This window comes from Macrobrachium nipponense, chromosome 12 (genome assembly GCF_015104395.2).
Source record: "Macrobrachium nipponense isolate FS-2020 chromosome 12, ASM1510439v2, whole genome shotgun sequence".
NCBI classification, from domain to species: domain Eukaryota; kingdom Metazoa; phylum Arthropoda; class Malacostraca; order Decapoda; family Palaemonidae; genus Macrobrachium; species Macrobrachium nipponense.
Window position 1 is genome coordinate 16,010,724 of NC_087205.1, and position 22,651 is coordinate 16,033,374.

At 36.6% G+C, this 22,651-nt stretch overlaps 1 protein-coding gene across 1 annotated transcript in view; it reads left to right on the forward strand.

Moving 5' to 3' along the window:
• Nucleotides 1-22,651, forward strand: part of LOC135224363 (HAUS augmin-like complex subunit 3) — a 67,082-nt gene that overhangs the window by 40,205 nt on the left and 4,226 nt on the right. Inside the window, 1 exon segment of the mRNA XM_064263304.1 lies at nt 8,680-8,832. Within this exon segment, the coding sequence (XP_064119374.1) occupies nt 8,680-8,832 (153 nt within the window).

The following is a 22,651-nucleotide window of genomic DNA, read 5'->3' on the forward strand; positions in this document are numbered from 1 at the left end:
GTGATTGGATGGAGACCGTGGATATGTAGGACACTCTTCCATGTCTACATCTGGACTAGGTAGAGTATCCCAGGTCCGTCTTACAAGGCAGGGTCTTCTTGTTCGGGGATCAAGGCTTCGGCCTCTACGTCTTAAGTCTTCTCAAATCCTCGCTCCTCTTACATTTGTCTTCATTTTCTGGGCATGAACATCAATCTTTCCTGTCTTAGTTTCCCTTCAAAGAGATGCTCAAAGGTTTCTAACACTAGTCCAACTGGGACAGGGAAACACAGCTGGACACCATCGTTTTTCCCAAAGCCTGGAATTTAGTTAAACCCCCAGTAGTGGCTGTTTGAACTTATTCTGTCAAAAAGTTCCTACATCCTCTGATGTTAGTCTTAGACTTCTTACTCCCTGATCTAGGTTTGGGAGCCTGCTCTGGGAACTGAGAAGTTTCAGGAACATGTCAATGGAGCCATCATGTCTATGTCAGAGAGCTGAAAGCAGTTCAATTAGGGCTTCAGTGCTTCTTGACCCTTGCCCTCTCCTAGACTGGTATCCATTTAGATAAGACCACAGCCCTAACATGATTACGTTAGCAAGGAGACACTCGCTTTTTCTCTCCACCAACAGCAAAAGAACTCCTATTGTGGACATCTGAAGTTCTGACAGATGAACTGGGCTGTGAGAAACTTTTTTTTTACCCTTGAGTGGACCTTGAATCCTCTGTTTTGTTGGGATCCGTGGAGTCTATGGGGTAGGCTGTCTTTGGAACCATTTGCCACATTAAGGAAACTGCCTTCCTCTCTTGTGTTCTCCAGCTTCAGACTCTTAGCATGGGCAGCAGGCATCCTGCTCCAAGTTCGGTCCACCTTTGACCATTACGTCTTCCTGCCCTTTGACATACAGGCAGTCCCAATATGCACAGATTCCTGCTTATCGGCACTGAAAATCCAGTTATTGTTGCTGCTAGACAAGCACCATAAAACCGGATCGCTGATAACTGAGGCCACCAATAACCAGGGAGTGCTTGTAATCAAGGAAGTGCTGAATATTTTCAGGCTCATCGCAATGTTACGATGACCCTCTTAACCTCGTTCTGACCCATGCTAGTATTTGACTTCTGTTCCTATGTGGTTGGTGGACTTCCCAAGACTCCTTCCCCAATCTGTGTCTACTCAGTCAACCTCATTTCAAGAGATACCACCAAAGGTCATTTGCCCTTACCCAGACAGACTGTACAAACTGTTCGAAGTTTGTCAGAACAAGGGGCGGGTTTTTTCAAGATGTACTACAGAGGCCATTGTTGAATACAGTCGTCAATCTTCTACCTCCGTGTACCAGACTAAGAAACCATTGTTTTTGTAGTTGGCCTCTTAGACTCCTTGTCCCTTTTTTCAAAATCTGTGGAAAAAGGTGTTTTACCTCTTTGATTTGAGGAGATCTAAAATCTCTTATTCCATCTTTAACCTTTAATAGACAGACCCCCTCATATGAGTAGCAATAAAAGGCTTTGGGTGATGGGCGGACCCACTCATAGTGAGCATCAATATTACAACATCGATTTGGGGGAATTGGGCCGGAAAGAGGTGCTGTTACTTCTGTAGCCCATAAATTCACTAATGGCAACTTTTAGACTACCCAAGATCAAGGAAACAGGCAGCTCAGGGGTTAGTTGTGATCTCTCTCACTTGATGTCTTTTTATAAATTTCCTCTTAAGTATACCAAGGGGTTGCTGTTGGTTTTAGTTTTTATCTTTTATGATAGTACGTCAGTTATGATTGCAATTTTCAATGCCAACAAATATAAAGAGATGTAGTATAATCCAAAATAGTTACTGCATCTTATCTTCGATCTTGGTAAATTTACGTAAATATGTACAACAAATGTATTCAGAATTTCTTATCTGTTTTGATATTGTATGAGTTGTAATGATAATTTTACAAAATACAATAAATTTATTTATTTGAAAAAACATGTAACTTGGTAAAATTTATGATTGTCTTGTGAAAGAGGCCTCACAAGGGGTTGTAAATAGTAATTTTCAACTTTTTGTAGAAGGAAGGGAAAAATTTGTAGAATTTTTTTCTCACACCTTGTGCATTCCCAATCTTCTCTTTCCATTGATGTATTTTTTCTTAAATTGGCGGACCTCAAAGTTTACCTGGCCTTGGGTGCTGCATATTGATTTTTTAGTCTGGCTCTAAAGGTTAAGGGGTATTGAGCTATGTTTAACTTGGTAAGAAGCTTTGCTCATTTACCCTTGAACTTTTTACCAAGAGCAAGTACTCTTCCAAGACCTAGTTTTGTTTTTCTCGCCCCTTTAAGATTTTTAACCCCTTCCCCCCAGGACGTACCGTACTACGTCACTTGACAGCCAGCAAGTATTCCCAGGACGTAGCGTAATACATCCTTCCACTCTCTTTTGTACCGAGAGCTGGTATGTTGGGATTGTGTATTTGAAGACTTCTCGTTGCTGGGATATGCTCTCTCATCCCTTGTCAAACATAAGCTCCGCCCACTAGCCAATCAGAGGGAAGGAGTAAGGCATCTCGTGACGTTTCAGTGACAGAATTGAGACGTCCACCGTAATTTCACCAATGGGAGCTCAGTATTTTCAATCTTTCCTGTCTTTTCCCGTTATTTATCACTCAGGCCGACATGTCGACTCGCATATAGACAATAGTGCAACTGTAGAATTCTTTTTATTATCGTTCTGGTTGCTTTTTTATCAATTTCTGCTCGTATTTTTTAGTCATGGGTGACTCTGGAGATTCCTCAGATAAATATATGTACCAGGGGAATCTGATGATGAAAATGAGACATAGATAGTGTGCAAATCAGTAAGTGATTGCGAATTATTTGACGATATTGAGCCAGTCACAGAAGAAGGTTGGCAGTTGTTGTCCGACATCTTTGTTGATGATTCTCGGCCAGATCCTGTTCCTTCCCTCAGCGATCCCAGTCATGGGGTGGATATTTATTTGTCATAATATATATATATATATATATATATATATATATATATATATATATATATATATTATATATATAATATATATATATATATATATATATATATATATATATATATATATATATATACTATATATATATATATATATATATATATATATATATATATATATATATATATATATATAATATATATATATATATATATATATATATATATATATATATATATATATATATATATATATATATATATATATATATATATATGTATATATATATATAGATGTATATATATATATATATATATATATATATATATATATATATATATATATATATATTATATATATATATATATATATATATATATATATATCTATAGTATGTGTGTGTGTGTATAGGAACATATATATAAACCCAAGAACACATATACATAAATAAAGTAATACAAAATAAAATTTATAAATCACGGATATAGACAGTTTCCGAGTACCTACATGCATGCATACATATATATAGAAATTCATACATAGATATATACACATACATACACTTTCATATATACATTATAATCAATAAAGAAACATAAATAATGAGGAGAAGCATACTCTGATTGTATATTTGATTTTGGGTTTATCTGGTATAGCCTACATGCAAGCGGTTGTGTCATCTGGGGTTAAGGGAAGAGAAGACATTCTTGACAACTGAGAGCAGTGCTCTGAACACCCAGGATTGCCCACCAGCTCCTGAGCTCTTTCCCTCCTGACTTCCAGTTCATCTGGCACCAGCGGCAGCCTGGCGCCAGCTCATACTCCAAGCACTTAGGAGCATATGCCAGCTCCCAAGTAGATAGCTCACCTGACACCCACCTCCTGTCAAAATGAGCTTCAGCCATGTAATTACATAGTAAGGGTACGTTACTTATATAAAAAGGACATTTTCGTAATGAAAAAAATACTTACCAAGTAATTACAGAATTGAAGCCCACTCTCCTCCCTTCTGATGGACATGGGACACAAAAACTGAATGAGGGAATGAGGTTGTTTGCTTGGTCGTTCTCATTATTTCCATTAGTGGGCGAGACCGGCCACATACACTAAGTAATTGAAGTGCTAGCGTGACTTCTGAATTTAGCTGCCACGCTAGTTAGAAAATTAGCTATGTAAACTATTTTATTATAAAATGTAATTTTTTCCTTTGAATTCTTTTGTAATTTCAGTTGACCATTAATTATTTTCTCAGTAGCATAGTTTACATTTTAAGTAGTGAATTTATGAAATGCTTGAGAAGCCTATAAAAATATACAGGTACACAATCCTTTATCCGAAATTCTAAAAACTGAAAACATTTTTGTGGAGAGTAGAGCATCATTTCATAAGGTTAGTAGTTTGGAAAATCCCAAGATTAACAAAAAATCCCAAGATAATAAAATAATTGTACATCTCCCAAACCTTAGAGTCTTAAATTCTCTCTCTCTCTCTCTCTCTCTCTCTCTCTCTCTCTCTCTCTCTCTCTCTCTCTCTCTCTCTCTCTCTCAAGAAAACATACTGCTAATTTGAGTCTTTTTGACCAATAGGCATTTGTACAAATGCACACTGTGCGTGTGTGTGTTGTCTGGCACATGGACTATAAAGGTTGTGACCAGCAAGTAATCAGAAATGGATTAACATTCCTCATGAGATTAGAGATTAATTTGTTTTGAAGTTATGTCAATGCAGCATTAGTAGTAAATATCTTCTGACGCATACACAAAAAAATACTTTTGTTCCAGAAGAATCTGTAAACCAACAATTCTGCTCTCAAAGTAATGAGAAGGAATTCAGTGTAATCTTCTAGTAATCAGTAAACTACATACACTATTAAAAACTACATCATGTATTCAAAAGCGCTTACATACGTCATCATTAACTTTCTATAAGCAAAACATTCTTTCTCGAACAGAATACTACAGCTGTAATTTGATTCGCTTACTGGTTGCCCTCTACTCTTGTTCAAATTATAGACATGTCATGACGGTGGCTACATTTGAACGTACCATGATCAGGATCATTTGACTGCTGATGGCACAAATTGCTCCATAATTTGCTATATACTATAGGTAATAAGTTCATCTTGTAAACATGAATTTAACAATAATCTTAACTTTGATATAGTGGTATAAAAAATCCCACATAGTGTGTCCTAGTAATCAGAAGTACGACTGCAAACTGATGATGACATAGTGGCAATAAAGAACAACCTTCTTCAAGATCGATAAGGCAAAATATATTTTATAGTGTTACTTACGGTTAAAATTCACAAGTGGAATTGTAATTCAACTTGTAATTCAACTTTAATGTTAAGTAAGACACATTTCTTTGGGAGAGGGTTGTTCTTTAATGCCAATATGTTGTCATCAGTTTGCAGTCATACTTTTGATTATTAGGAAACTGTAATACTGTATTAACCCTCTTACGCCGATTGGACGTATTAAACGTCGAGTCAAAATGTCTCCCGTATGCCGATTGGACGTATCATACGTCGGCTCAAAAAAGTTTTTTTAAAAATTCGCTGAAAAATACTTATAGGCCTACCAGCCGAAAACTTTTGTATCACGCGCCTTGGGGGATGCTGGGAGTTCACGGATCAAGGCATTGTTTTGTTTACAATCGCTACGCAGGCGCGCAAGCGCGAATTTCTTTCTTATCGCACTAAAAAGTATCAGTGACACATCTTGGAAATTATTTCGTCACTTTGACATAATTTTTGCACCATTTTAAATTATCCTTTACATGAAGTATTATATATGAAAATGTGCGCAATTTCATGTAAAATACAACAAAAAAATACTCATGATTGTAGCTTTTATCAGTTTTGAAATATTTTCATATAAATAACGATAAGTGCAAAAATTTCAACCTTCGGTCAACTTTGACTCTACAGAAATGGTTGAGAAACGCAATTGTAATAAAACTTAAAATTGCTTATTATTATAGTAATATTCAATCATTTGCCTTCATTTTGCAACAAATTGGACGTCTCTAGCACAATATTTCGATTTATGGTGAATTTATGAAAAAACTTTTTCCTCACGTTCGTGCGATAACTCTTCCGATAAATTTTTTCGTGCGATTGTCCTAATGTTTGCACCCTTTTAAATTTGCTGTTACATAAAGTTTTATATATGGAAATGTGCGCAATTTCATGCACAATACAACAAAAAACAACCCATGGTTGTAGCTTTTATCAGTTTCGAATATTTTCATATAAATAACGTTAAGTGCAAAAAATTTCAACTTTCGGTCAATTTTGACTCTGCCGAAATGGTCAAAAAACGCAATTGTAAGCTAAAACTCTTATATTCTAGTAATATTCAATCATTTAACTTCATTTTGCAACGACTTGGAAGTCTCTAGCACAATATTTCGATTTATGGTGAATTTATGAAAAAAAAAAAACATTTTCCTTACGTTCGCACGGTAACTCTTCCGAAAAAATCAGAATTTTTTTGTGCGATTGTCGAAATGTTTGCACCATTTAAAATTAGCTGTTACATAAAGTTTTATATATGAAAATGTGCGCAATTTCATGTAGAATACAACTAAAAATGATTGAAGGTTGTAGCTTTTCTCTTTTTTGAAATATTTGCATATAAATCACGATAAATAGAAAAAAAACCACGTTCGGTCAAATTTGACTCTACCGAAATAGTTGAAAACGCAATTGTAAGCTAAAAACTCTTACGGCCTAGTAATGTTCCGTCATTTTTCTTCATTTTGAAACAAATTTGAAGTCTCTAAAACAATATTGTGATTTATGGTGAATTTTTGAAAAATATATTTACCTTCACTCCGCGCGCCGATTCGCAGCCGCAAGTCTCCGAAATACGTACATCGCATTATCCTAATATTTGCTCCTTTTCATATTAACCTTTTTATAAAGTTTCATATATCAAAATATGCGCAAATTCATGAAGAATACAATAAAAAATAATTGAAGGTTGTAGCTTTCTCCATCTTTGAAATATGTGCATATAAAAAAAAATATATATATAAAAATTTCGACATTCGGTCAAATTTAACTCGTCCGAAATGGTTCGAAAATCCTGCAATTCTAATCCAAATAAAACTCTTACAGTATCGTAATATTCAATCATTTGTCTTAATTTTGAAACAAATTGGAAGTCTCTAGAACAATATTTAGAATTACGGTGAATTTTGTTGAAAATAACATTTTTTTACGTCCGTGCGTTACGAATTCGTACATCATTTTGTGATAGTATTTTTCCGGTGTTGCTTTTTTTGTTTTACTTTGTATTATATATCAAAAGGATTGCAATTTAGTGTACAATACAACGAAAAAAAATTAACTCGTTAGCTTTGACTGTTTTTTGCACAGTGTGATTTGAATACAATTATCTATGAAATTTTTTTTTTCGCGTACCATATATCGCATTATTTTATCATATGATAATGATATTATTTTTCATTTTTGATGATTGCATACTAAACTTCAGGCAATGAAAAAAAAAAATGAGCCAAAAATGAACTCTTAATCTTCAAAACTAAGCGTGCTGTGATTTTTTGAAAATATTTTTTCCGCTTCCGCGCTCACTCCAAACCGGCGCCGGCATACAGGAGAGGTTTTGATTTTTAGGGCTTCGGCGTAAGAGGGTTAAGGTTAAGATTATTGTTAAATTATTGTTTTCAAGAAGAAATAATTATATATAGCAAATTATTGAGTAATTTTTGCCATCAGCAGTCAAATAATCACAATTATGGTAACATTCAAATAATACTACATTTTTGTGCTGTTGAAAATATGGTTAGTGAACATGAGGTCTTATTCGTCCCACTATTTTAATATTAATGATGTTAATGATCCCACATTCATTTAACAGTACTATCATGAACAAAATAAATACTGTATAATGAAAAAACATGAAAAAAGGAGAATAAAAAAAAAATCTTTGCTGCAGTAGTAGCGTTCGATTATGGTCCTGACCCCACAGTTCCGAAATCTGAAAAATTCCAAAAACTGGAACACGTCTGGCCCCAAGGATTTCAGATAATGGATTGTGTACCTGTATTAATAAAATGAATACAGATGTTAGTAATTTAACACCAAGGATACATTTGACTAGTGGGATGTTAAACGATTTTGGCCGTAAGTGAATTTATACATATTAATATACAGAACAAAATTGGTAAGTCCTGTTGTATAGTACCCTAAATATTCCCTGTAGTAAATCAGGATCGGTGGGAAAAAGTTCCAGAAGTGTAGTACTGAGATAGCTCTACTGGTTTTCTTGATAGAAGAAAATTATATTTGGTGGTTTAAAAAAAATGCGAACTTTAGTCACTGTAGGAATTAAAGCAAGGGGATGGTAGCTAGACTATAATCTGGCTCAGATGCCTTTTTTTTCTGATTAAATAGAAAACTAGCTCTATGGTATCATTATTGTCATGCATGCACTTATGAATTTGATGTAGTAAGAATTTTAAGTTTTTCATTGTTTTTGTTTTATGGAGTGGAGTACACATAAGATTGCTAAAGGGCAGGTTTTAAAGGTGTAACAGGAGGAAAACCTCGCAGTTGCACTATGAAACAAATATTACGAGAGAGTGGAAAATAAGATGGAGGTACTATAGTAAAAGGAATGAAAAGGACATTCATTTCTGTTTTTATGCTATGTTCCTGTAGTAGAGAGATTTCTTGCAATGATGGTTATGTTTTATCAGGTTATGGATCAGCTGATATCTCAACTGGCAAGACATGATTGGATTAAGATAGCCCTAGATGTTGAGAGTGACATGATCAGTGACATTCTCCAGGTTTTGAAGACCATCAATTCAGTATTGTCTGATGAAGACAACAGTTACAGAGAAAGGATGGTGAGTGTAACTATTGTTGATCAATAGTTGTTTTATTAGGTATTGTGATTCTGTTTGTTTGTTTGTTTGTTATGGTGTTTTTACGTTGCATGGAACCAGTGGTTATATAGCAACGCGACCAATGGCTTTACGTGACTTCCGAACCACGTCGAGAGTGAACTTCTATCACCAGAAATACACCTCTCTCACTCCTCAATGGAATGGCCGAGAATCGAACCCGCGACCACCGAGGTGGGACGCTAATACCATACCAACCACGCCGCTTTCTCATACTAATCTTTCACTCAGAAGAAAATTGATGCTTTATACTTTCAGATTTCATGTTTATTCCTAGTATTGAATTAGTAATGAAACTATTTGGATTCATTAACTCGGAAGAAATACCTCTCCCCCAAGTTTTCCACACATAACAGTTTTATTAGCATTTAATTTTTTGTTTAGCCATAAGAATTTGCTAAGCTTTAGCAAGTTTTTTTTATAGGCATCAGCTGGCCTTTAGGATAGGTTAACCCTTAAACGCCGACTGAACGTATTTTACGTCGACATTCTTTGTCTCTCGGGTGCCGACTGGACGTATTTTACGTCAACATACAAAAGTTTTTGTAAAAATTCGCGGAAAAATACTTTTAGGCCTACCAGCCAAAAACTCTTGAATCACGCGCCTTGGGGGATGCTAGGAGTTCACGGATCAAGGTGTTGTTTTGTTTACAATCGTTACGCAGGCGCGCAAGCGCGAATTTCTTTCTTGCCGCACTAAAAAGTATCTGTGACACATCTCTGAAATTATTTCGTCACTTTGACATAATTTTTTTACCATTTTAAATTAGTCGTTACATGGAGTTTTTTTATATGAAAATGTGCGCAGTTTTATGTAGAATACAACAAAAAATACTCATGATTTGTATCTTTTATCAGTTTTGAGATATTTTCATATAAATAACGATAAGTGCCAAAATTTCAACCTTCGGTCAACTTTGACTCTACTGAAATGGTCGAAAAACGCAATTGTAAGCTAAAACTCTTATATTTTAGTAATATTCAATCATTTAACTTAATTTTGCAACTAATTGGAAGTCTCTAGCATAATATTTTGATTTATGGTGAATTTATGAAAAAACTTTTTCCTTACGTCCGCGCGGTAACTCTTCCAAAAAAAATCATACGTGCGATTGTGGTAATGTTTGCACCATTTTAAATTAGCCGTTACATAAAGTTTTATATATGAAAATGTGCGTAATTTCATGCACAATACAACTAAAAACAACCCATGGTTGTAGCTTTTATCAATTTTGAAATATTTTCATATAAAAAATGATAAGTGACAAATTTTCAACCTTCGGTCAATTTTGACTCTACCGAAAGGGTCGAAAAACGCAATTGTAAGCTAAAACGCTTATATTTTAGTAATATTCAAGCATTTACCTTCATTTTGCAACAAATTGGAAGTCTCTAGCACAATATTTCGATTTATGGTGAATTTATGAAAAAAATAAAATTTTCTTTACGTCCGCGCGGTAACTTCCGAAAAAATCATACGTTCGATTGTGGTAATGTTTGCACCATTTTAAATTAGCCGTTACATAAAGTTTTATATATGAAAATGTGCGCAATTTCATGTATAATACAACTAAAAATAGTTGAAGGTTGTAGCTTTTCTCATTTTTGAAATATTTGCATATAAATCACGATAAATAGAAAAAAAACCACGTTCGGTCAAATTTGACTCTACCGAAATGGTCGAAAAACGTAATTGTAAGATAAAACTCTTACAGTCTAGTAATATTCAGTCATTTATCTTCATCGTGAAACAAATTCGAAGTCTCTAGCACAATATTTAAATTTATGGTGAATTTTAAAAAAAAACTTTCTTCCCTCGGCGCGCGGATTCTCCGCCACAAATCTCCGAAATGCGTAAGTCCCATTCTCGGAATATTTGCTCCGTTTCATATTAGGCATTTCATAGAGTTTTATATATGAAAATGTGCGCAATTTCATGTAGAATAAAATAAAAAATATTTGAAAGTTGTAGCTTTTCTTATTTCCGAAATAATTGCATATAAAAAAAATATATATAAAAAATTCGACATTCAGTCAACTTTAACTCATCAGATATGGTCGAAAACTGCATTTGTAAGCTAATATTCTTACAGTATAGTAATATCCAATCATTTGTCTTCATTTGAAAGAAATTGGAAGTCTCTAGGACAATATTTAGATTTATGGTGAATTTTTTTTTTTGAAAAAAAAATATCTATTTATGTCGCGCGTTTACGAAATTCATGCATTATTTTGTGATAATATTTTCTCTGTGGTGCTTTTATCGTTTTACAATGTTTTATATACCAAAATTATCGCAATTTAGTGTACATTACAACAAAAAAAAAATAACTTGTTACCTTTACCGTTTGCGCACAGCGCGATTTGAATACTATTATATTATGAATTTTGTTTTTGCGCTATCATATATCGCATTATTTTATATGATAATGATAATTTTTTTCATTTCTGATGTTGCATACTAAACTTCAGGCAATGACAAAAAAAGGAGCCAAAAATGAACTCTTAATCTTCAAAACTAAGCACGCTGTGATTTTGAAAAAAAATATTTTTTCCGCTTCCGCTCTCACTCTGAAACGTCTCCGGCACACGGGAGATATATTTTTTTTTTTACCGCTTCGGCGTTTAAGGGTTAATAGACAGGCATTAAAGAATTATAAAAATTATTTAAGAAGACCAGGGAGCCTCATTTTTCTAGACTTGCATGGTAAATGCCTAAAGGATTTGTTTGTAAATGAGAAATGAATGTTGGAGAAAGGTTATCTTGAAGAATAAAGGTAAAAAAAGCAGTGCAGCTGGGTGCAGAAGGGATGCTGTGAGGAACCTTCAATTTCATTTGCAGTATGTAGCTTAATACTTCTTTGTAGCAGTAAAACACACTTCCAGTATGTTGTACAAATATATAATATATATATATATATATATATATATAATATATATATATATATATATATATATATAATATATATATATATATATATATATATATCTATCTATCTATCTACTATCTATCTATCTATCTATCTATCTATCTATCTATCTATCTATCTATATCATCTATCTATCTATCTATCTATCTATCTATCTATCTATCTATCTATCTATCTATCTATATATATATATATATATATAGATATATATATATATATATATATATATATATACAGGCGGCCCTCGGTTAGCGGCAGGGGTTCCGTTCCTGGCCACCGACGCCAAGCAATTTTCGACGCTGAGCGATTTTAAAGCCTACGGCCGCCGCACACCTTCTTTCGAAACTCTAGACCAGTCAAAGGCGCCGTAATCCCACAACGGCGCAATAAGTAAAAGTATATTTATGCAGTATAGTACTATAGAATTTACTGTACAGTACATGTGGGTATCTAGAGTATGTAAAGATATAATAAAGTTTATACAGTGTACAGGTAGCTGTAGTGTTCAGGTTATGATCATTAGTCTTGATAGTTCGATTTTATGAGAGATCAAATTACAATGGCCTAACTTTATCCATCTTCTAGTTACATAAGTTCAATAACAGCAAAAGAGAATGATGAAAGTATGGTTTTAACGTTATACTCGTTGCGTGAACGTGTACAACCATGAACAACCGAACGAGAAAACGACTTTTTTTTTTTCTAAGTACAACCGAACTGGATAACATCTGTTTGGCTTGTATTTCGATCATCGTACTACAGTGCAACATTACCGTATTTGTTATAAATGGCGTTATGTATAGAATAGAACTGAGATATCTTAATGTAATAACTTTATTCGCTATAGATCAGAGATCAATATAGATTAAAGATCAATCGGGAAATATACCGTTAAATTTAAACCTAATTATGACTGAAGCTGAGAAAACTGTTCAAGCTGCTAATGACTATTATCGTACATCGGCAACAAGGAATAAAAAAAACTGCAGTAAACGTCTGCCATCACACACAACCATAGATAAAATTCGGATAAAATAATTTTAATCAAAACTACTGTGCTTGAAAGAACACATTTTACTGTTGGTTTCACGCCAATATAAGATAAATAACGTAAAGTTCGTATTACGATGATATAAAGGATTACGTATTGCGAACGAAATCACGTAATTTTTTACGCAATAAACATGCCGCCAACGTAATCTGTTAACGAAAAAAATAGTAGTTCACATTCACAACGAGACATATTCAATAAATATTTCCACCTAAAAACACGCTGTATAAGGAGAAATAACTTTGTCTCATATAAGTCAAGTATCTAGATATTCGTTTATGCTAACTAGAAGCAAGAGCATTCGCTCAGAATTGCGTTATGATGAAACAGACTCATATTCATCAGCTGATTTCAAACCACAACATTGGCTGCTCCGCAGAATACGGGCTTAAGTTTGCCGTAGTATTTTAAAATACAATAATATGAGAATACATACAATATTCTTGGATACAGTAAAATATGTATAACTTTTTAAAGGATTTATGGAAAAGATGCATAATTAATAAAATAACACAATGCATTTTTCGGAACTGGCGGACAAGAACGAACATGAAAAACCATCCCCTGACAACGTGGAGCGTAGTTACAAAGGCTGCCTTAATTTGTATCTTATTTCTGTACAAAAATGAAAATACCTTTACGCAATATATTTTCATGCACATTTTAAACATAAAAGCATAATCATTTGAAAAATCGACAAATCGATCGCTAAATTTGCACTTTTTTTTTTAACTCGATATTTTTGGAAGAGCGGCAGACGGCGCCAAAAAAAGTGCAAATTAGCGATCGATGTGTCGATTTTATAAATGTTTATGCTTTTATGTTTAAAATGTGTATGAAAATGTATTACGAATAGGGTATTTTATTTTGTGCAGAAATATGATAAAAAGGCAGCTTTTGAAACTCCCCTTCAAGTTATCGACTACGATGTGTTTTTCAAGTTCGTTCTTGTATGCCGCGGCGGCATACAAGAACGAACTTGAAAAACACATCGTAGTCGATAACTTGAAGGGGAGTTTCAAAAGCTGCCTTTTTATCATATTTCTGCACAGAAATAAAAATACCCTATTCGTAATACATTTTCATAAACATTTTAAACATAAAAGCATAAACATTTATAAAATTGACACATCGATCGCTAATTTGCACTTTTTTTAAATCGATATTTTCTGAAGAGCGGCAGGCGGCGGCTTACAAGAAAGAACACGAAAAAACATCGTATTTGGTATCGTGAAGGGCAGTTTCAAAAGCTGCCTTTGTATCATATTTCTGTACAGAAATAAAAATGCCTTTCATGTAATACATTTTCACACACATTTTAAACAAAAGCATGAACAATTATGAATCGACACATCCATAGCTAAATTTGCACTTATGTAACTCTATATTTTCGGCATAGAACAGCGTTAGAGGCATATATTTTACCCTAATACCTACGTAATAACTCTCCATAAAATTTGTTAATATAATTTGCATAACCTTTATGGTCTGAACGGCATTTAAAGCTACATATGTATGAACTCGTTAGACAACGGCGCTAGCGGCGCTGTTAAATGAAAAATTGTGCCGTAAAGATACCCTTTAAAATGCCTTATTTTTTTAATGAATATTTTTGACGACCGCCGTAAAACCGATTCGCCGTTGAGTGATTGCGCCGTTAACCGCGGGCCGCCTGTATATATATATATATATATATATATATATATATATATATATATATATATATATTATATATTATATATATATATATATATATATATATATATATATATCTATATATATATATATATAATATATATATAATATTATATATATATATAATATCATATATATATATATAGTATATATATAATTTATTTTTAAATTTAAAAAATTTTTTATATAATATATATAATATGATATATATATTATATATATATTTATATTTAATTATATATACTTAAAAATCCAAACATTGAGCCAATTAGTTACATCCTATTTATTTATTTGGTAAACAACAGTGATTACTGTATTTGCCAGTGTATAAGATGACCTCTTAATCTTTAAAAATCTCTGCCAAAAAGGTGGGGTTGTCATTTTATATGCCAAGTATAAAAAGCAAACCTTAAATCCTGCAGAGATTTTTAATGATAGGCTAATCAATGAAGTGTCAGTAGTTAACTACTGTCACAGCTATCCACACTGTAAAGAAAACAACTTTAATACAGTAAAAAAGTAGGTAAAGTAAAGTGAATCGCTAGCAACACCATTATTATAAGGCAATGATATTAGACAATTTTGTTATTGGTACTTATTATTGTTACGTATGGGCCTGGCCTTGAAAGAGGCTCCGATAAGTAAACAGAAATAGTTGAGGGAAAAATAGAATGAATTACTTGAACTTACCGCAAAAAGGATTTACAGTGATAATTTACTCTAGAGGAGAAGGTTGCCAGAAACTCAGCTAATTACTTTACATCTATTTATTTACAAGAGGCCCTTACTGGCCTGGAGAAAAGTAAATGCAGCGTGTCCACACGTTGGGACCCATATGTCTCACAAATGGATAGCGGGCTAAAATGTGATTCACGTAATAAAAGCTGGGTTTCGATATCTTGCGGTAATGCAACACTTGCGGGCGGACAGACTTGACATGTGACTCAGGGGATCTGGGAAAAGATCCCAGATTAGACAAGATAAAAGAAAAAGGACTTCTTGCACAAGTTACGATTATTCAGTTCTCTAACACTGGGGCAAAGGAACTCTAATGTTTCACTGAGGTATGCACTGAAGACTTCATTGGTCTGGGACGATCACACAAGGGAAACATGCAGCCATGAGGCAGTGAGAAACAAGGGATATTCAATGGAGTAAGAAGTTTGATTTATGAAATTAGGAGGGTAAGGAACTGGCAATATGCTGCTTCACAAGACGTACCTGGATGCCATGATCAGTGTGGACCTTTGTAGAAAATGTGGCGTCCGGCTTTGTCTCAGGTCTGGGTCTCTTGGCGCGCCAGTACGCCGTTAGGCCTAAGGGGGAAGGCTGGTTGGAGACATCCGTCCGAGGTCACGACTGGAGCTGACTGAGGAAGATCGCAGGTGTCTTTCATGGGTGTTGGGGGTCAGCTTAACCCCCCACAAGCAGGGCAATCCTGGAAACAGAACATACAGCCAGCAGAGGGTTCACAGGAAAAAGAGCTTAAGATATAGGCCTAAGAAGTACCAGTCTGCCTACATCCTTCCCTTTGAGATACGTCCCTAAAGCTGACAAGAGTCTATTTTCCCCCTTCTCGCAGGAACTCCCTATCTCTGGCTGGCGTGTTTTGGTTTCCCGCCTAAAAATCAGCTGATATTTGGAGGAATATGGCTGCCGTTTTACAAATCAAAATAATTACTTAAATGCTGGGTAGACGAAAAGATCAATAAACGTAGCATTATACAATGCTCTTTTAAATTGATAGATAGTTTGAAGTTACTGAAAGGGTAAATTGGGTTGCTAGTCTAACTTGTTTACGAAACATAGCCGTGCTCATAGTTGGCAGCCATGCTTGAGTTATGAGCCTCGTTGTTTGTTACTAAAGGACAATGCGTCTTTGGTAGTATTTGTTTTTATAATCAAACTATGGGTGATATGATATCAATAGTTCCTCATTTATCCTTAATATTGGGTTCTTTCCTTTCCAATTTTAAAGGAATACATTCATGTGGATCTACTTTCAACGGGTATTACTCCGCCGATAGTGACAACACAGTCGTTGAGAATGCATCGTGATGTTTATATTTTTCCTAAAGGAATAAAAAAGTATTTTTTTAATGGTGAGCTGTGCCAAACATTTTAAAAACTTGAAGATACTGATTTTATTAATTTTGGGGGGCTGGGCAGTAATTCCAATAATTTTTTTTTACATGAACCAACTAACTTACATCAGCTGATAGTGTTACGTATTTGATAAGGTGGGAGTTATCATATACGGTGAACATACCTCTAAACCTGCATTTTTACATGAAAAAGGAGGGTTGTCTTATATGCCAAATTGCCTTGTACGCCGGCATATATGGTAGTATATAGTATTTATCTTGTGACTCAAATTCATGTACAGTGGACCCCCGTATTCGCGTTCTCCGGATTCGCGGACTCACACATTCGCGGATTTCTCTTGGGAACGTTTCCCTGCATTATTCGCGGAAAATTCGCGCATTCACTGTATTTTTCTATGAGAAATATCCACAAATTCCTGGTTTTTGTGATCAATTTCATCATAAAATGCACTTTTTGTGATAAACTATTTAAAAAAAAACCAAGTATGAAAATTTTTAGTCTTTTTTCTTAAGTTTTTTAAACTAACGAAATAGGCTGTTTTTAGCACTTTTATAGGGGTTCCAAACATACGCGGATTCTAACCTATTCACGGGGGGGTCTGGTACGCATCCCCGCGAATACGGGGGGGAACACTGTAATAGGAAATGCAGCTTTTTTTAGATTGGTTTCTTTTTAATATATAGATGTGAGACTTAACTGTATGGTTAGTTATGAGCAAAAGAACAAGAAATTGTATAATAGAGAAATTCAGTTAACCCAGACTTCTACCACAGAGCAACCAAAAAGACAACATTTGATTACTTTATGCCATATTAATACATTCTTGTTTATAATTACCTATTAATTTTACCCAATTTTAGTCTTTATAACTCCAAATAACCCTACTTATGTTAACCCTCTTACGCCGGAGCGGTAAATAAAAAATTGTCTCCCGTGTGCCGGAGGGGTTTCGGAGTGAGCGCGGAAGCGGAAAAATATTTTTTTCAAAAAATCACAGCGTGCTTAGTTTTCAAGATTAAGAGTTCATTTTTGGCTCCTTTTTTTGTCATTGCCTGAAGTTTAGTTATGCAAACCCATCAGAAATGAAAAAAATTTAATCATTTATCATATATAAATAATGCGATATATGATAGCGGAAAAACGAAATTTCATATACGTATAATTGTATTCAAATCGCGCTGTGCGCAAAACGGTTAAAGTTAACAAGTTACTTTTTTTTCGTTGTAATGTACACTAAATTGCAATCATTTTGGTATACAACACATTGTAAAACGATAAAAGCAACACAGAGAAAATATTATCACAAAATAATGCATGAACTCGTAACGCGCGGACGTAAACAAATATTTTTTTCAAAAATTCACCATAAATCTAAATATTGTCCTAGAGACTTCCAATTTCTTGCAAAATGAAGACAAATGATTGAATATTACTATACTGTAAGAGTATTAGCTTACAATTGCAGTTTTAGACCATATCTGACGAGTTAAATTTGACCGAATGTCAAATTTTTTTATATATATTTTTTTTTTTTTTATATGCAATTATTTCGGAAATAAGAAAAGCTACAATTTTCCTCAAATATTTTTCGTTTTATTTTACATGAAATTGCGCACATTTTCATATATAAAACTCAATGAAAAGCCTAATATGAAACGGAGCAAATATTCCGAGAATGGGACGTACATATTTCGGAGATTTGTGGCTGAGAATCCGCGCGCGGAGGGAAAGAAAGATTTTTTTTTAAATTCACCATAAATCTAAATATTTTGCTAGAGACTTCGAATTTTTTTCAAGATGAAGATAAATGACTGAATATTACTAGACTGTAAGAGTTTTAGCTTACAATTGCGTTTTTCGACCATTTCGGTAGAGTCAAAGTTGATCGAACGTGGTTTTTTTCTATTTATCGTGATTTATATGCAAATATTTCAAAAATGAGAAAAGCTACAACCTTCAATTATTTTTTGTTGTATTCTACATGAAATTGCGCACATTTTTAGATATAAAACTTTATGTAACGGCTAATTTAAAATGGTGCAAACATTACCACAATCGCACGTATGATTTTTTCGGAAGAGTTACCGCGCGGATGTAAAGAAAATGTTATTTTTTTTCATAAATTCACCATAAATCGAAATATTGTGCTAGAGACTTCCAATTTGTTGCAAAATGAAGGTAAATGCTTGAATATTACTAGAATATAAGCGTTTTAGCTTACAATTGCGTTTTTTGACCATTTCGGTAGAGTCAAAGTTGACCGAAGGTTGAAATTTTGGCAATTATCGTTATTTATATAAAAATATCTCAAAACTGATAAAAGCTACAATCATGAGTATTTTATTGTTGTATTCTACATAAAAATGCGCACATTATCATATATAATTCTTCATGTAACGGCTAATTTACAATGGTACAAAAATTTTGTCAAAGTGACGAAATAATTTCCGAGATGTGTCACAGATACTTTTTAGTGCGGCAAGAAAGTAATTCGCCCTTGCACACCTGCGTAACGATTGTAAACAAAACAACTCCTTGATCCGTGAACTCCCAGCATCCCCCAAGGCGCGTGATTCAAAAGTTTTAGGCTGGTAGGCCTATAAGTATTTTTCCGCGAATTTTAAAAAAACTTTTGTAAGTCGACGTAAAATACGTCCAGTCGGCACACGGGAGACAAAAAATGTCGACGTAAAATACGTCCAGTCGGCGTAAGAGGGTTAAGGTTTCCAGGTAAGGAACTGGTTGATACAGAGGTGTTATATAGCACTGTATGAAAAACATTGCATCGATATATTTTTTGCTTACTAAGCAAAGTATTGTGATATACTTTTGTGAACAAGTCCAAGAGATGTACCATAAATTAACACATTTATAGAGAATGATAGTAATTCTGCTTTCTGAATGTCATTGACAATTGTTCCGATATGTAATACAAACCTTTCGGTCCTTTAACAATAGGAATATACTTCGGCGTAGCTGGAATTATGGCCGTTGAATCTTGAACAAGGTGGTTAGGCAGTAACTACTGTGGGGCAGGCTAGCCTGCCCGGATGTAAACACTCCACTTTACTTTCGGCCGTCTTCCGAGGAAGACGTGTTTGTGAGCTCCGGCTGACTGGTCGTTAATCTTTTTACCCGGTGGGATCCTTTTGGTTTAGTTTTTTGTATTTAAATAATTATGCATATACGGTGTTTGATATTAATACAAAACAAAGGTTTGTCCTTGGTTTTTCAATTAATATACAAACCCACATTTTGTGATAGCCTTTGTAACCACCCCTCTACTTGTGTCAAGAGCTGGCGGCTAAGGTATGCCAACATAACACTGGCTCAGACCTGCATGAGGACGAGATATGTATTTATCGTGAGGATGAGACATGTATTTAACGCAAGTGATATTGATCCTGTAACGGGACATGTATTCATCCGGAAATTACGCTTACGCTTGGGAATTACCAAAGGAACTTCAAGGTTTGTCCGTGTTTTGTTGTTATGGTAATTTCTCTTCTCCTTCTTCCTTTCACTTACTATCGGAAGAAGGTAGAAGGATGGGCATGCGGTGCTGATGTTGGGGGATCTCCTCTCACATCGGAAGACGGCGCCCTTGGATGTATGAGGAGTATCCTCATTTCTTTTTTTTTTTTTTGTTTTTTTTTTGCCTTATTTTACAGACTAGTGGTGAATTGTGTTTTCAGCAGTATTGGTTGGATGCTCTTCGTATGGTGATATCCTAACATTGGAATTGTACCTATGACTCGTAGCATGTTGCGTACCGATCCTCGAGTGTTTGTACTGATCCCTTGCTGATAATCATTTTCATTACCACTACTACCCAGGAGTTATGTCACTGGACGATGCTGTCGCGCCGCCCTGTGAGGTTTATCTACTCCTGATGGTAGAAGTCTGGCAGAAGGAGAAACTGAAGAGAAAGAACGAGAGCTCGTCAAGTGTTGTCATCCTCCTCTTCGAGATCATCATTTCTTCATGCCTCCCCCCTTTCAACTTTTAAGGCTTTGCCATAAGAGAAGGTGGTCTCCCCCCCTAAGAAGTCTCGTCACGGGACTTCTAAGGGTCTGTCTCACTCCGATGAGACAGGTGGGTCTTCTGCGGGTCCTCCCTTTCCTTCGGGAACGGGGCCCGCCCGTCTCTCCTCCGCCCGGGGAGGAAGCAGACGGGGACCATGGAGGTACTGGCCAGCTCTGGTATCTCCTCTCCCGGTTCCGAAGGTTCCACCTCCGGACTGGGAACCGTCTCGGCCGCCCGCTTGCGATGTTTACCTAGTGTAAGCCAGGGTCCAGACTGCGGAGTTCGCTCACCGTGTTAGGACCCAGGCACGGAGTGGAAGATGGTAGGGTCGCTCTGGTGACTCTCACCAGACCAGCGATCGCTCTCGCAGCGATTGTCCGGTGCCCAGGGTTGACGTGACGTTCCTGCGGGTCCATGCACGCAGAGACCGGTGGAGGTGGGCCATCCAGCCCTCTTTTAATTATAATCCTTTTATTTCAGAGACAGCCCCACCCAGCCGACGGTCGCGCGAACAGTCTCGGGGGTGGCAGACGCTTCACCTGCCAGGTAGGAGTTTCGTAGCCCTCCTCGAGGAAGCTTTCTCTCCACTGCTACTCCCGCAGGTCCCTCCAGACAGGTGCAGTTGGGCCGTGTTGCTTCGGCAACTACCCCAACTCCACCCTGGATGGAGTACCTGTCGGTTTTCCAGAGGAACTGGCGAAGAGGAAGTCCAGGAAGAAGAGGAAGGTGTCACCGTCGTCTTCTGCCGCCTCTTCCTCTTCGACTTCCGAGGCCCTCCAGCTGAAGAAGAAGAAGGTAGCCTCCTCCCCCCTAAGAAGTCTTGCTCAGAGACCTCTATGGGTCTGTCCCACTCCAGTGGGGCAGTTGGGGCTTCCGCTGGTCCTCCTGTTCCTTCGGGAACGGGGCCCGTCTCTCCTTCCACAAGGAAGAAGATGACGGGGACCGGAGGAGTACCGGCTAACACCGATACCTCGTCTCCTGGCACCAGAGGTTCTGCCTCGACGCCAGGTACCATCTCGGACTCTCGTTCGCGAGAGGTACTGAGTGTACGGTCACCTGCGGGTGACCGTGCAGCCAAGACCCAGGCAACCGAGTTTGCTCGGCGCCAGGATCCAGGCACGGAGTGGAAGACTTGTGGGAGTCGCCCAGGTGACTCCCAGGCCAGCGATTGCTCTCGTGGTGAACCGCCGGTACCCAGGGTTGACGCGACGGTCCCAGACTGGGTGGGCTGAGGCGAGGAACCGGTCCCTTCTGTCGCCTGGACCAGCCTCGGCTGGTCAAAGCGGCATGATGCGCTGTGAGGACAGGCCTCGCTCCCACATTGACAGCAGACTCTGCCGGTCCCCTGACCGCCGCTCCCACCGCGACAGCGGACTCTGCCAGTCTCCTGACCGCCGCTCCCACCGGGACCGGGCGGAGAGGGGAACCAGCAGCAGCTCTTCTGACGCTCGGGACCATCGCTGCTGTACTCGGTCCAGCTGCTCTCCCCGGGAGAGTTGCTAGAGTAGGCCTGCAGATTGATCGCCACCGCCTTGTCTCTCCATTCCTCGTCCTTCGGGTTGAGGATAGGACTCGATCTCACACTGGCTGGTCGGACGATTGATGCGGTAAGCCTATACATAAGCATCCTTTTATGTTTCTTATCAGAATCATAGACGCAATCCCGCTCCTTCCTCTAGCAAGGGGAGGAAGGAGACTGACAATAATGCAAACCCTTCCCAGAACTTTGCATTAATGTCTCAGACGCCAATATTCTTCACAGCCCCTTTTTGGATGAGTCACGATCCCTCACTCATTTCGAAAAGGCCCAGACGTCTGACTCTTGATCACGCAGCTCCTATATACTCCGATCAAGTTGTCAGAGGCAGCAGGGCACTCCTTGCTCTTACAACCAGGAGGAGTAGCCTAGGTGCGCAGAACTCCAGTCAGTTCTAAAGGCTCACTCAGATTTCTC